This window comes from Macaca nemestrina, chromosome 8, assembly GCF_043159975.1.
Source record: "Macaca nemestrina isolate mMacNem1 chromosome 8, mMacNem.hap1, whole genome shotgun sequence".
Lineage (NCBI taxonomy): Eukaryota > Metazoa > Chordata > Mammalia > Primates > Cercopithecidae > Macaca > Macaca nemestrina.
The window spans coordinates 75,748,641-75,763,536 of record NC_092132.1 but is presented as its reverse complement, the minus strand read 5'-3'; the positions used below and the strand labels follow the sequence as shown (position 1 = coordinate 75,763,536).

General features: G+C 41.6%; 1 protein-coding gene across 8 annotated transcripts in view; it reads left to right on the top strand.

Moving 5' to 3' along the window:
* LOC105483613 (sulfatase 1) overlaps positions 1–14,896 on the top strand; it is a 193,325-nt gene that overhangs the window by 97,228 nt on the left and 81,201 nt on the right. For 7 of the 8 annotated variants that reach the window (XM_011744576.2, XM_011744580.3, XM_071068132.1 and 4 more), the window contains exons 3-5: positions 935–1,007; positions 1,312–1,543; positions 13,648–13,887. In XM_011744576.2, the coding sequence (XP_011742878.2) occupies positions 1,372–1,543; positions 13,648–13,887 (412 nt within the window). In that variant the 5' untranslated portion in view covers positions 935–1,007; positions 1,312–1,371. Of the gene's footprint in view, positions 1–934; positions 1,008–1,311; positions 1,544–13,647; positions 13,888–14,896 lie in introns of those variants that run through there. The other variant, XM_011744578.2, reaches the window with a different exon arrangement.

Here is a 14,896-nt window from a genome sequence, read left to right as displayed (position 1 = left end):
GTTAGTGTTCCAAAGTGAGAGGGGCATTTTTCCAACCCTTTCAAAAGCCTCCTTCTGTGCAGCTTTGCAAAGATTTTGCAGCTCGCCCTTCTGGATTTTATTTATTTATTTTTTAATGTGGAAGGGTAGCCGCTAACTCCAGCCTCAGGGCCAATCAATCGTTTTGCTTCGCAGGTTTAAGATCTGCAGCAAAGCGAAACCCCTGTGCTATCTGTGCCTTACCGGTCTCGCCAGCAGTAAGCCTGGTGATTGACAATCAAAAGGGTGTTCTGTCCACTTAGGTGCCGGCACAAGCTGAGGACAGGGGAACCAGCCTTGCACGGAGGAAGCACCTTTTCCTTCTGGTGATTGATTGATGGGGGACAGTGAGGAGGTTTTCAGAGGCTGGAAAAAATTGTCCCAGTCACTTACTATGAAGTCTTTGTCAGCAGAAAAGACTCTCCTGGGTAGTGAATGATATAATGCAGATGACAAATGACAGGTGTGGTGTGTGTTTCGTTCTGCTTGCTAGGTACTCAGTATCACACGCAGGTGAGTCAGCGCTCCCCAACAGTCTCCTTGCGCCATCTGCTTCCCACATGCAAACACTTGTTCCCAATGCTCTGTTGTTTCCCTGGCACTGCTGGCTCTTCCTAATCGATCGTCAGCTCTGTTGGGGATGTGTAAAGTAATGTCAGAGTGTGAGCAGGGCGATACCTTACCACCCTTTTATGGAGCTGATTATGAAATGAAGATAGCATTTGAGTCATTTGTTAGCAGTTCTGCAGTTCTGAAAGTTGTTTCCTTCTGTTCCTCCCTTTTGGAGCACAGAAGAAAAAATATATATAATATATACACATATAATATGCTGTTGCAAGAGACTACTTCAGATCGAAAATCTGTTTTTAAAATCGTTGACTGATATTTCCTTTGTATTTTTTTCTCCTCCTTCCAGGACCCTATCTGCAGATGTTCTGAATACCTCTGAGAATAGAAATTGATTATTCAACCAGGATACCTAATTCAAGGTATTAGCTCTTGTCAGAAAGCTTTTACATTTGAGCTCTGTGTTGGAAATTCTATTTTGGCAATGAATTGCAATAGGAAAAGTTGGAATGAGAATAAAGGACAAAAGTGAATTTGCAAAATAATCAAGTGCTTAAAAAACTACCCAGCGCTTGTGAGGGTTTGCTATTTCTGACTCATGTACAACCCTGTCTCTGCCAGCTTATGTGCCAATACTGACTTATTTGTAGCCCTTTTTCTGCAACTGTGCTTGGAGTTTGGATTTCATTTTAGTCTCACCGTCTCCGTTTTTCTCTGACTGCCCAGAACTCCAGAAATCAGGAGACGGAGACATTTTGTCACTTTTGCAACATTGGACCAAATACAATGAAGTATTCTTGCTGTGCTCTGGTTTTGGCTGTCCTGGGCACAGAATTGCTGGGAAGCCTCTGTTCGACTGTCAGATCCCCGAGGTTCAGAGGACGGATACAGCAGGAACGAAAAAACATTCGACCCAACATTATTCTTGTGCTTACCGATGATCAAGATGTGGAGCTGGGTGAGACACTAGACTCTTCACTTGTTAGTCTCTTTTGTTCAGATGCTTTATCAAGTCACAGGATTATCAGTAGACATTTTGAGGTTTTGCACTTAATTATTGCACCTTAACCAACATCCTAGTTTATGCAATGAACTTGTATTGATCATAAGGCATTTGGTTTGTGTTTCAGCATTACTTTTCCGATGTTATACTTTTGAAATGGTCGGGGAAGGGGCCTGGGGGAGTAGGACGATGGAGGAAGAGGGTCAGCACTGAAGATTGTAGAAGTAAAGGATTGAAAACCTTCCGTTAAGAAATTGTAAAAATACTTGGGCAAAGTTGTTTCAGAGAGTATGAGGATGTGACTGTAATTCTATGCAATGGATATGAATATAGACTGTACTAAAGGAACTTTCAGTGGTTATTATTATTAGAATGGATTACTTACTCACAGTTTGTCATAGAAATCATTAGGTAATTGAAAGTTGCAGTGTTCTATATGTCTTCTGGTAGAGAATTCACTTACTACTATCTTAGATATGATGCTTTTTTAATTAGCTTGCCTAGGCTAATTGTAGAGCACCCAGAAAGCTTGCCAAAATCTAGTGATTCTAACTTACCATCTGTATCATCTGATTGGGTTTCTTATCTTCTCACTGTCTTCAATGGTCCAGCCCTAGGGTCTTGTTCATAAGCCGAGGGCCAATTCTTCTAGTGCCGCTAGTGCAAGGCAGGTAGAAAGCTTGCCCCTACAAGATGTCACTACCACTCCTCAGTTCCTTTCCTGAACTCAAATTCCTTGCTCTCAGGCATCACCCAGCTGTGCTTAGCCATCACATTCAACCTGACTGCGAGTCGAATCTTCTAGCAGAGCATGCTGGGCTTCTTTACAGAGCTCCTGCGGCTCAGGTTCTTGAGGATAAAACTCTCCATGCTGGCACTTGATCTCCATGGAAGGGGACTTTGGTTTCCCACTTGAAACCAAAGAGTGGGACCCCAGTAAAGTTAATTCCTTGGGTTCAGCTGGAAGCAAATGCGCTAAAAAGCCAGCAGAGGTCATTATTGTTGAAGTTGGTTTGCAGAGTCAACCCACCCTTTTTTTTTATTAATAAGGGTATTGATTTTCAGGCGACAGGCCAAAATGAAAGGTGTCACAAGTACATGAGTCTGTATTTAGCACATATGATGTTAGTATGTATGTAAGCGATGGTTTAAATGTTTTCATTCACTTACAGAGCAAGTAATTTTAGCTTTTTCAGAGCCTTGTGGGTCCATTTCAAGTTAGTTTATTACCTATTATGTTAATAGCACAGTCTCTGCATGAGGATTGCAGTGTTAAACATATCCTTGCCCTCTGCTTAACCTCACACCTGAACTCACCTTCCTTAACATCTCACCCATTCATTGCTTTTGCTACAGCTGAGATCTCTGGATCTTCTCATCTCTCCCAGTTTTTCCCTCACCAGTTTGTCACCTGGCCTGCCTGCCTTCTCTAGTCTTAGCCTCTCTTGCCCACCCTTCCCTCCATTGCCAGAGTTATCTTTCAAGTATCCATCTGATCAGATCACTTTTCTGCTTAAGTCCCTTCTGCGGTTTCCCTTTGCCACGAGATTAAGCCCCTCTCCTCTGGGGGCAAATGAGTTCTGAGCCATGCGGCCCCTACCTGTCCCCAAGTCTGTTTCCCTTTCCCCCACTTTCACTCTGTACCTCATAAACACAATTGCCGTCTCCCCAAAGGTGTCTGGTGGCTTCACCCCCATTGCCTCTATCCATGCCTTTGCGCATCTCGTCCCCTCTGCCTTTTCCTCGTTCTCCACCTGGAGAAACCCTACCTGTTCTTCATAACCCAGTTCATGTCATGGGTTTGGTGTTCCCAAACCAAAACCACCCTCCCCTCCCGCAGCATTGATGGAACTTTCCTTTGCACCCCGAGAACATGACTCCAGCATGGTGCTCATTCCACCATGCCCCTCCATGCCTGTCCCTTCCACTTGACCAAGATCAACCAGAGAGCAAGGGTGTGTTTTATGCTGCACTCCTCATGCACTCCTAGTGTCTGGGAATATAGTGGGCACTAAACTAACTTGAAATGGACCCATAAGGCTCTAAACAAGCTAAAATTCCCTGAAATAAATATTAAGTATTCATCACGATCTACCTCTTCAATATACAGCACTGTCTTTAAAATATATTAAGAAATTGCTCATAACTTTTTTTTTAACAGAATTCAAATTTTCAGCCTTGTCCTATAGTTCATTTATTCATCCAGTAAGTATTTTCTGAGCAGTTACCAAGTATTGCCTTGTGTTGAAGGCATGCGAATATCATGGTGAAGGGTTGTAGACCAGGCTCAGTCCAGTCCACTCAGATGTTTCCTACGTATTTGCCTTTAACTCCTTCCTTGATTTTCTAGCCAGATAACATGCTAGGAACTAGCTCATTGGCTGGGCGTGGTGGCTCACGCCTATAATCCCAGCACTTTGGGAGGCTGAGGTGGGTGAATCAACTGAGGTCAGGAGTTCAAGACCAGCCTGGCCAACATGGTGAAACCCCGTCTGTACTAAAAATACAAAAATTAGCCAGACGTGGTGGTGGGCACCTGTAATCCCAGCTACTCAGGAGGCTGGGGCAGGAGAATCGCTTGACCTGGTAAGGCAGAGTTTGCAGTGAGCTGAGATCATACCATTGCACTCCAGCCTGGGAGATAGAGCGAGACTACGTCTCAAAAAAAAAAAAAAAAAAAAAAAAAGAACTAGCTTATTTAACCCTCACAGCAACTCTAGGAAGTAGTTACTATTCTCTCTTTGATTTATGTATGAGAAAAATAAGGCTTAGAGAAGTCATGTAGCTTGTGATGAGCAAGTAAATGGCGAAACCCAGACCTGTATTAGATCTGAGTCTCCACAGCTATGCATTTAACCACTATCCCTTCTGTTAATCAGTCATCTACAGATAGTTATTCAGTGCCTCCTGAAAGCAATCTGCAAATGCATAATAATATTCTAGGTTTGGGGAGAGAGGGAACAGAAGCAAAAGATGGGCCACTGGCAAAACAAAATGACTAGGAAGCGCAGTGAACTGTGGGTTGGAGGTCCGGAGAAGACCTCCTTTCCTGGCAGAAAAGTCATGCTCTTCATGGTGGTGCCCACTTGATGGAGACTTTTCCTTATTTTTCTGTAATATGCTCATAATCCTTCTAGAACATTACTGCCCTAGATTTGGGGTGTTTGTTGTTTTGTTCTTGTTTTTTACCATCTTAACTGTTTTTAAGTGTACAGTTCAGTACTGTTAAGCACATGTATATTGGCGTGCAACCCACCTCCAGAACTCTTTTCATCTTACAAAAGTAAAACCCTATGCCCATCAAACAGCAACTCCCCTTTCTCTCTCCCTCAATCCTGGCAGCTATCATTCTACTTTCTGTCTCTGTGAATTTGACTACTCTATATTCCTCATGTGGGTGAAATCGTACAGCATTTATCTTTTTATGACTGGCTTATTTTACTTACCTTCATGTCCTCAAGGCTCATCCATGTTGTAACATGTGTCAGAGTGTCCTTTCTTTTTAATGCTGAATAACATTTCATTGTATATATGTACCACATTTTTTTTTTTACCGATTCATCCACTGTTGGAAATTTGAGTTGCTTCCTCCTTTTCCCTATTGGGGATAATGCTGCTGTGAACATGGGTGTACAAAGAGCTCTTCAAGATCTTCCTTTTAGTTATTTTGGAGCTACACCCAGAAGTAGAATTGCTGGATCATATGATACTTTTATTTTTATTATTTTGAAGAACCACCTTACTGTTCTCCATAGCAACTCACTGTGTTTCGTTCCCTCCAAGTGAGCACAAGTGTCATAATTTTTCCACATCCATGCCCACACTTGTTATTTTCTGGTTTTGTTTTTAATAGATGCCATCCTGATGGGCATGAAGTATCTCATTGTCGCTTTGATATGGTTAGGTTTTGTTTTGTTTTTTACTCCAGTGCAATTGTCTTTGCCAAGTGCTTTAATAAATCTTCACCTAATGCAAACCTTTTTGCACCTGTAATGCTGTAGGCATTTTGGCTACTGTGCCTCCAAAAAGAAAATAACAGACTTAGAAAAGACTTAGAAGAACAATTATGAAAATTCTAATAGAATACTTTTCTCATTGGGAAAGCATAAAACAATCTTATCTGTTTGTCTAGAAAGATGAAGGCTGAGAAGGGCTATAATCAAAGTTTATAAAATCAAGCCAGGGAGGAAAGCATTAGTTCATCATGAGCAGGAGCCCTTCCCTTCGCTTTCAGGACAAATAAACTATTACTCTGTAAAGGGAGTAAGATGCATAAGGAATTCATTAATGAAAGTGCTAGAACCTTACATGTGGATAACACTTTATCTTTTTCCAGAGAACATTTTGTTCACATTATTGTGAATGAATACTGCCATCTCACTTGAATTGGGTGGGTAGGACAAAGATCATCATCCCAGGAGGAAACAGCCTGTGGAAAGATGAAATGACTTAACCATCGTCCCCTTACTTCTGAATTTGCTTTTCCCACAACTTAAGAAGTTGTTCAGGTTGTGCCTATACCCGTAAGTACTTCAGGGTTTTAGGCTAGAATAATGAGTGGAAGATTTACAATTTTTAAGCTCAGTAAACATGCATGGAAGTGATCAACACGAAGTTCGGGATAATGGCTACCACTGGGGAAAAAGTGATGACCAAGAGCATCAGCACATTCACATTCTATTTCAAAATTGAAAAAATACATATCTGAAGGAATATAATCATGTTAAGTTTTGTTAAAGCTAGGAGATGTATATGTATTCTGTTATACCCTACACTTGAAATATTTTATAAATCAGAAGGGAGAAAATAAAAATTGTTTGAGGGACTCCTCTAACTTTCTGAGACTAGCGTCAAAGAGATTGGGCTCTAAATTTTTCCCAAAAGGCCCTTGGTGCCACTCTGAGAAACAAAATATTGAGCAGATTATACCATTGATCTGACTCAATATGGCATTTCTTACATTCCTAGGAAATTGGCCTGACAGGAACATCTCAGTAACACTCACCTGATGTTTCTCTTAGATCATATGTAGAGGGAAGCTATGAGTACATGGAGATACTTTGTTTCTTTAAAGCAGAAGCCAGAACACAAGGTATTCAGACCAGAGCTAGCCCACAGATGTGTGTTGTTTGATGAGCATACTTTTCAGAATTAAGCCAATGTTTAAAAATCATATTTTAAAATATATATAACATATTCAAAAATCAGATTCTGACATTTCTTGAAAATTCAAAAGAATGAAGGCTTGCATTCCCATGAAGCAGTCATCACTTAGATGTTTGAAATGGAGCTGCAGCTGCTCTCGGACACTGGGATCCCCCACTACTGTGCTGTCCCTCGATACTTACACCAAGGTACAGGTGCCATTTATCATTGACCATACTGCTGTTTTTCTTATAGTCAGGAAAAGCTCTATAAACCATGTCTCTATCAAAAGTAAAACAATGAAAAGACACAAAAGCCCTCTGACTTTTCTTATACCTGGCTGCCTTCACTTGCCTACCTTATCTGTGTAGCCCTGTAGGCATGTTAACTTCTTCCATTCCTGTAAGTAGCTTTTCATGGCCTTGTCCTCTTTTGGAGGGGCCAGGAGGAAATAATGAGTCTTAGTGACCTGGAAACATTCCAGACTAATTTATTATCTTCTCTTTTTTCCCTTGTTCTCCCAACTGGCTTTTCCCCCTTTGGTTTTAGCTAAAAAACATCTTTTTTTTTTTCCTTGCCAATTCCACAGTTTGGGTAGAAAAAAAATACCATTTAATTTTGTTATTTTTTTAGATGCTTATGCTTTTAGAATTAGAATATTCAACAGATCATACAGACATTTTCATACAGGAAATATCACTGTTTCATGTTTCATACCTTACTATGAAAATAACTGTTGGCATGCGAAAATGGCAGGGAAGTATCTAATACAAACTTCTTAAATATTTAAAGCATTAGCCTTACTTCATCATAAAAGAATGATATCAACAAACACCCCTCCACAATCAGTAAGAGCTGGGTTTGCTTGTTGTTGTCGCTCATTGAACTGTGAATACTGTAATCCACATGGAAGTATCTCTCTAGGAAGCCAGGTATATATGAATCCCACATGTCTGGGACTTCCGTAAGTGATAATGACAATATTTACTATTGAATTTCTGGTTCTGCAAGTTTCTCTGGACATGACAAACAGTTTTGATGAAAATTTTAATGTTTAATAATACAAAATACTGCATACTCAAATGCTAAGATACATGTACCGGGAAAGGTAAAACTTTGCTTTAAAGTTTAAACATGTCAATGAAGTAATTCAGGATCTCTGTGTGATTTTAGCAAAGTCATCCAAATTAGGGGAACATTTTCTCCCATCCTTTTTCATACAAATGATTTTTATATGAAATCATTCTGTATGAAATGATTTTGGGAATCAAGCAGTTGGAGTATATAGAGTGATTTAAATTCCTCACTATGGTTCTGTCTAGCCACAACCTATCACATACTCCATCCAAAGCACTACTCCTGAAGCCTTGATTTTTTTTTTTTTTTTTTTTTTTTTTTGAGACGGAGTCTCGCTCTGTCACCCGGGCTGGAGTGCAGTGGCCGGATCTCAGCTCACTGCAAGCTCCGCCTCCCGGGTTTACGCCATTCTCCTGCCTCAGCCTCCCGAGTAGCTGGGACTACAGGCGCCCACCACCTCGCCCGGCTAGTTTTTTGTATTTTTTAGTAGAGACGGGGTTTCACTGTGTTAGCCAGGATGGTCTCGATCTCCTGACCTCGTGATCCACCCGTCTCGGCCTCCCAAAGTGCTGGGATTACAGGCTTGAGCCACCGCGCCCGGCGAAGCCTTGATTTTTAACTGCACCAACATTGCAAACATGGTGGATCTTAATGGATTCCTGAAGGGTGGCACTTTTCCCACTCCCAGCCACCACTGACCTCTTCAGCATCCTGATCCACAGCCGATGGCTGTCACAGCATTCCCCATCCTGCAGGAGCAATGGCAGATGTTCTCAGCGGAACTGGGACACTGGGACAGTGTGTCTTGGCAGTCCTGGGACTCGGCTGCGGCCTGGACCTTCCCTCTCATCAAGCCAGCCCAGTCAGCAGTGCATGCACACCAGCTACACAGTCATAGTCAGGCTGCTTCAGAGCATTTGCGTCTGGCTCCCACCTCACGGGACAACTTAAAATAACAATGAAGTTGGGCTTTTTGCTTGGGATGAGGAGTCAGTGTGTGTATAAAGGGGAAGAACTGATATTTGTATTTGAAAAGCAGTAGCAACATTTTAGGTCTTACAGCATAGAAAAAGTAGTTGACCTCTGTTCTGTCCTCCAGCTTTTGGACTTCAGATGTAGATTACAGAAAAGAAGATGGAAGAGGCAGGAGAAAATTTAATGTGATGGGGTTGGGGTGAGCACATAGGGCAACCACAGCCACGTCGGCACACTCCTTGCAGGAAGTGCTTTGATGGCATCGTGCCGCTTGCTCAGCAACAACCTTGTAAACTAGTCGGAGTGGGGAGTGCTATTAGAAGTTCCATCTTACAGATGAGAAACGCAAACCAAAAGAGGATAAATGACTTGCTCAAGCTAATCTGTGGCAAAATCCAAATGTTTTCCACATGTTCAAGTCTAGGGCTCTTTCCCTTCTCATTTGTATCCTCCTCACCACTGCCTTGTGAATCTGGTTATGAGTGTTCAGCTTCACAATTCATATCATTCCTATGAAATAATTATTCTAATAACTGAGAATTAGCACCGTTTGCATTTCAGACACCAAAGGCTTGAAACCTACAGAAGTGAAGAGTTTCAGCTTAAAACAAAACTGAGCCCTTCCACCTATCAGATAGACATTGTCCTGTCCACTGCTCTCAACAGCTGTGAATAAATAACTATGAGTTTTATTACAGAATCATTTTTGGTAAGGTTTGCCAATAAAAAATCAATGGCACAGTCACAGTGGGAATATATACAGAGTAAGGCAGTGTTATTGACTGACATTAATCATTGCACAGCCATAAAAAGGTGCTCGATGCTTTCCTTACTGATACACACTAACACAGTGGAGTGAAGAGATTCAGATTCCTGCACACCGTCATCTGTCTCTACCCAGAGAATCCACAGAGATCAGAGGCAACAATTAACGCCAAAGTGGCAGTCAGCAGCTAAAGACAGACAGATGCACAGCCCACTCATGCCTCATCTGTGCCTGAGCCACTGAGACCATTTCAGCCCTGAGGGGAGGCGAGGAGACAGGTATTAATGTCAGTCAGTATGTCCTCTAAGAGGCGAGAAGAATCGAAAGATGAGACTGCAGAAAGAGAGACCTATCGCGACTGCAAGCAGACATCAATTCTGTTTCTCATCTTGAAAATGTCAATGTCACAGCCAACACTCAGCCTAGATTGAGCTCAAGAGCATGGTCTCTGGGCAGACTGCCTGCATTTACTTCTGGGTTCTGCCACTGAGGGTCTGTGTGGCCCTAGGCACAGCATGATTTAGCCTTCTGCACCTCTGTTTCATTATCTGTGATATAGGAATAATAGCTACTAGCACCCACCACAAAGGATTATTGACTGAATCAAATTAATTGCTCGTGTGAAGCACTTAGAAGAGAACCTCGCTGAGAGTAAGTAGAAAATCAGTGTTTCCTTTTCCTGTCTACAATATATCCTACAATCTTGGCAGTAATCTAAGCCACCTAGATCACTCAAAATGAGGTACCCACTACAGTCTCTTCCAGCTCTAGGCTTCCCTGATTCTGTGTCCAACCTAGAATACTTCTCCAGGTGAGATTCACCGAGAGGCAGCTTCAACTTCACCCAGGGTTAGTTAGAAACAAATTCTCAGGCCCCAGCCTGGACTTACTAAACCAGTATCTTGGGGTGGGTACAGGATTCTGGGGCTTACTATGCCCTTCAGGTGAGTTTTTAAATTTGGGCAAACATTGTCTCAGAATCTCTTTACTGAGAACCTTCAAACCAGATTCCCACTTTTTGTTTTGCTTTTATGAGACAGAGTCTCACTCTGTCTCCCAGGCTGGAGTCAATCTCCACCTCCCAAGTTCAAGCAATTCTCCTGCCTCAGCCTCCCAAGTAGCTGGGTCTACAGGTGCCCACCACCACGCCGGGCTAATTTTTATGTTTTTAGTAGAGACAGGGTTTCACCATGTTGGCCAGGCTGGTCTTGAATTCCTCGCCTCAGGTGATTCACCCAACTTGGCCTCCCAAAGTGCTGGGATTACAGGCATGAGCCACCGAGCCTGGCCCAAGATTCCCACTTTCAAGGACCCCAGTGGATGGAGCTGTACTGTTAACAGTGCCTATGGAGATCCAGTGTTGTCTTGGTTCCCTTTGACTGTGGACTGGTGGGAACCAGGGCATTTGGAGGGATTGTTGGGACTCCTGCACAATCCGCTCAGTTAGTTAAGAAAAGGGTGATAATGAGAATGAGAGGAGAATCCTGGTTGGGGCACTTCCCACAGTGATGAATTGGGATAAGTTTTAGCCCCTGTTTTCATATTATTTTCACTTTAAATCAGATTTCTATCTCTGTCCCATATTTGTAGTCTAAATGAGTCCATAAACTAGAGATTGCAGTGCTGCCATTGAGAACCTTGGATGATGGCCTCAGCTGCATTTTTCTTTTATTTGAATTCAGCTAAGGCTCATAAAGGAAACTGGGAGCTTGTTCTTTGAAACAGACTACTGGACAATGAAAAGCCATCAACAGTGCCTGCTGGTTTCCCAAAATTCAAGACACTCAGTAACTAACTACTGCAGAACTCTAAAGGGGAGCAACGAGACATGACAGACATCTTCAGTGTCACCTTTCCCTCTCTTTCCACTTCTATGTTTCCGTTCGTCCGCTCATCTCCAGGATATTCCCCCTGTGTGATCAACCAACACAAATATAAAATGCAACTTTTGTAAAATGGGGTTTTTAAATCTCCTATAAGGCATATTCCTTTTTAGTTACTTCTTCACCATCAGTGAAACTATTGGTTTCCAGTTTTCTTCTCATGGTAAAAACTTCAAGGTGTTAGCCAACTCCCAGCCTTCTCATGCATTACCACATCACTTGGGTCAGCTCTTCTCTCCTCAGGGCTACACGGCTTCAGCGACCTCATCTGTACCCTTCGCGGACCAGCAGTGCTGTGCCCTCCTCAATCCACACACCACCACTGCAACAGCAACGCCTCTTGAGGCAATTGCAATCCACTGCAATCTGCAATCCACTGCAGCAGCAACATCTTTCAAAAACTTTTTTCTTAACATGCCATTCATGACTTTGACACAGAACATAACTCTACCTTCATTTTTTATATTCTATCACATCCAGTATCTCTGCCCAGCCTTCAAGCTATTTGCTAAATCTGCTTTCCACATTTCATGAAGAGAATTCTCCATATTCCTCTTCATGCCAGGAAATCAATGTGTTGTTCTCATCACTCTACTTGTTTCTTCCCACCTCTAGAGCATCACACTTGTCACTCGCCACAATCCCCCAATGATATACTTCACCCATCCGACATTTACTTCCTCCTTTTTTTCCATCTGTCCTCATCTCTCATTTCAGAACTCCTATTAAGCCTTCAATCCAAGTTCCCTCTATTTTTATATGCCCTGCTACTGCTGTATTCACACTGTTACGTGTGCATTGCTTTGCAAATATCCCCAAGTGATTTTTCTATGTAGATTCTCGTCTAGAGAGTTTATTACTGAAGACCAGAAGCAGAAAATTTCCCATTTCTTTTGTTTATGCTATACTTGGGAGATCAGCCCAGAATGCTGAGGTTGATAGAATGTTTTGCATGAAGTAGGCACTCATGACATGTTATTCACTGACTACAAAAGGTTACTTGATCCCCTGAAGACAACCAGAAGAGAAAGAACAGTTAGGATTGCTCCTAGCTGAGGCATATTTTAGGGAGCTCTAATGAGACCCAATTAGAAACCTTCCTCCTGTTCTCATATGCGTCATGTGAACGGTAAAAGCTAGTATATGAAGACACGGGACTAACTGTGGCTTTTTGGACTATTGCATGCTTCTCTTCTGCCCTGAATGCTTGCCTGGTTTGCATTACGATTTCCTTCCTTGCTGGAAAACATAGACTTTCTTCCTTTCTTTGGAAGAAGTGGGACCTGTTGGAAATCTGAGGCTCCAAGATTCAAATGCAATGGGCTTGGCTGTAGTACTCTGTAGTGCACTTCTTGACGAGTCCTGAAAAGACTATTGAATTCTGGCCTGTGCTTTTCTGCAGTGTTTGGATGTGTTTCAGCTGCAATGTTTGGCTAGATAGAGTAATCGAAATAGTTTTTTTTTTCCTTCCTCAGCAATCTTATGTTACCATTTCATCCTTAAAGTTAAAATGGAATATTTTACAGTCATGCAAATACTTTTGAGTGCAATCGAATTATAGCTCTTTCACAAGCAAACAACCTATCCTTAAAAATTGTGCATAAATAGATCAAAATATAAATTCATATTGCTATCCTAATAGAAAAAACTGGCAAACATTTGGTGAGCTTGCTAGAGGATACCAACTTGCATTGAAGATCTTTTTTAATTATTATTAAACACAGGCATTTTGATGGAACTTAATAGTGAAGAAAATTTTTTTCTCTTTTCTTTCATATGATTAAAATGCTCTAGTAATAATCTACACTAGTAATCTAGTAGCAATGTCACTAGTAGATTGCATTTGTGCTGGGCTGGGGGTTTTGATGCTCTGTGTATCAGGCTGTTGTTCTCTGATAGTCTTCAATGGGCTGCTGGCCTTTGAATCTGCTCCATAGCTAAAATTCTAGCTTTAATTATCAGATTAGCCTGCATTATTTTTCTTTGTGATTACAAAGGGGAGAAGTATGTTTACTATTCTGCAAAATACTTGAGATGGTAGGATCTCAAATGCTTAATTTTGTTGTAGAAATGAGAGCTGATCAAATTATAGACTCCTTCAAGCTAAGAAAGGAAATAAATAAGTCAGGGAAACAGAGGCACTGAAGGGCACGATAGAAATGAGCATTCATGTGCTGCACTTTGCTAAACAATGCTGGCACTGTGCCTTTCAGGGTCCCTGCAAGTCATGAACAAAACGAGAAAGATTATGGAACATGGTGGGGCCACCTTCATCAATGCCTTTGTGACAACACCCATGTGCTGCCCGTCACGGTCCTCCATGCTCACCGGGAAGTATGTGCACAATCACAATGTCTACACCAACAATGAGAACTGCTCTTCACCCTCGTGGCAGGCCATGCATGAGCCTCGGACTTTTGCTGTATATCTTAACAACACTGGCTACAGAACAGGTAAGAGATGATATTTCTAGCCCATGAACCTCTCGTAATATGTCTTAGACTCAGGAAGAAATGTTGTGTAATGAAATGCATGAAGCTCCAACAAATACCTAAAAAAAGGATCAAGTGTTTTTAAACTGCTTGACATCTACCCTAGGGTCTGGGACACAGTAAATGATCAAAATTATTTATTATTTATTAATTAACGAGTAACTGATGGGTAAACCAATCATGTGTACCTTATTGATTCATGTATTTGTTCATTCATACTTAATAGGATTTGGAAAGTTTCTTTAGCTTGCGGTCATTTTTAGGTCTCAAATGTTCACTTCTACCTTCCAGGAAAGGAAGGCATTCTAATTGCTACACCTCCTATTATTGTTTAACCTACACCCGGCAAGAAGAGGGTTTTTTTTATTGGTTTTTTGAAAATTGGGGACTTCTTTCAAGAGGAGTAGTGAACATCATGCCAGTCTTTCTGAGACAAAAGCAAAGTTCCTTCTAGTAATGTTACCCCCAAGGCCCTATACTCCCAGCATGTAGATGATCTCCTTGGGTTTTTGTAGCATTTCTTCATAAAAGGACACAACGTTGTTCATAGAAGGGCTACAGTGCAGACATGGGTTGTTGCTTGTTTTTATTTTTCCAGAATCACCTGGGTTATTCATAAGAATCAGATATGTTATTATTAAAGCTTGTCCAAATGACTTTCAGGGCTACAGTTTCTCTATTTTGAAGATTTAAAAGTAAAAGAGTTCAGATAAATATTCTCCTGCATCTCTTTTACAAGTGAAATTCATTTTTTCCCACCGGACTCAGGAAATATATGGCCATTTGCTTCTTTGCAGAGCGCCCTGTGGGCACTTAATACTTGTTATTTATGGATGAAAATATTGATCGTGCATGTGATAGCACTGTCACTGGCAGACAGCTCAACATCTCCACTCAAAGCAGCAGCTCCTCCTGTGCATCTCAAGGGTGTTTTCTTATGCTGAGGAAAGAAACTAGGTTACAGAGAGAT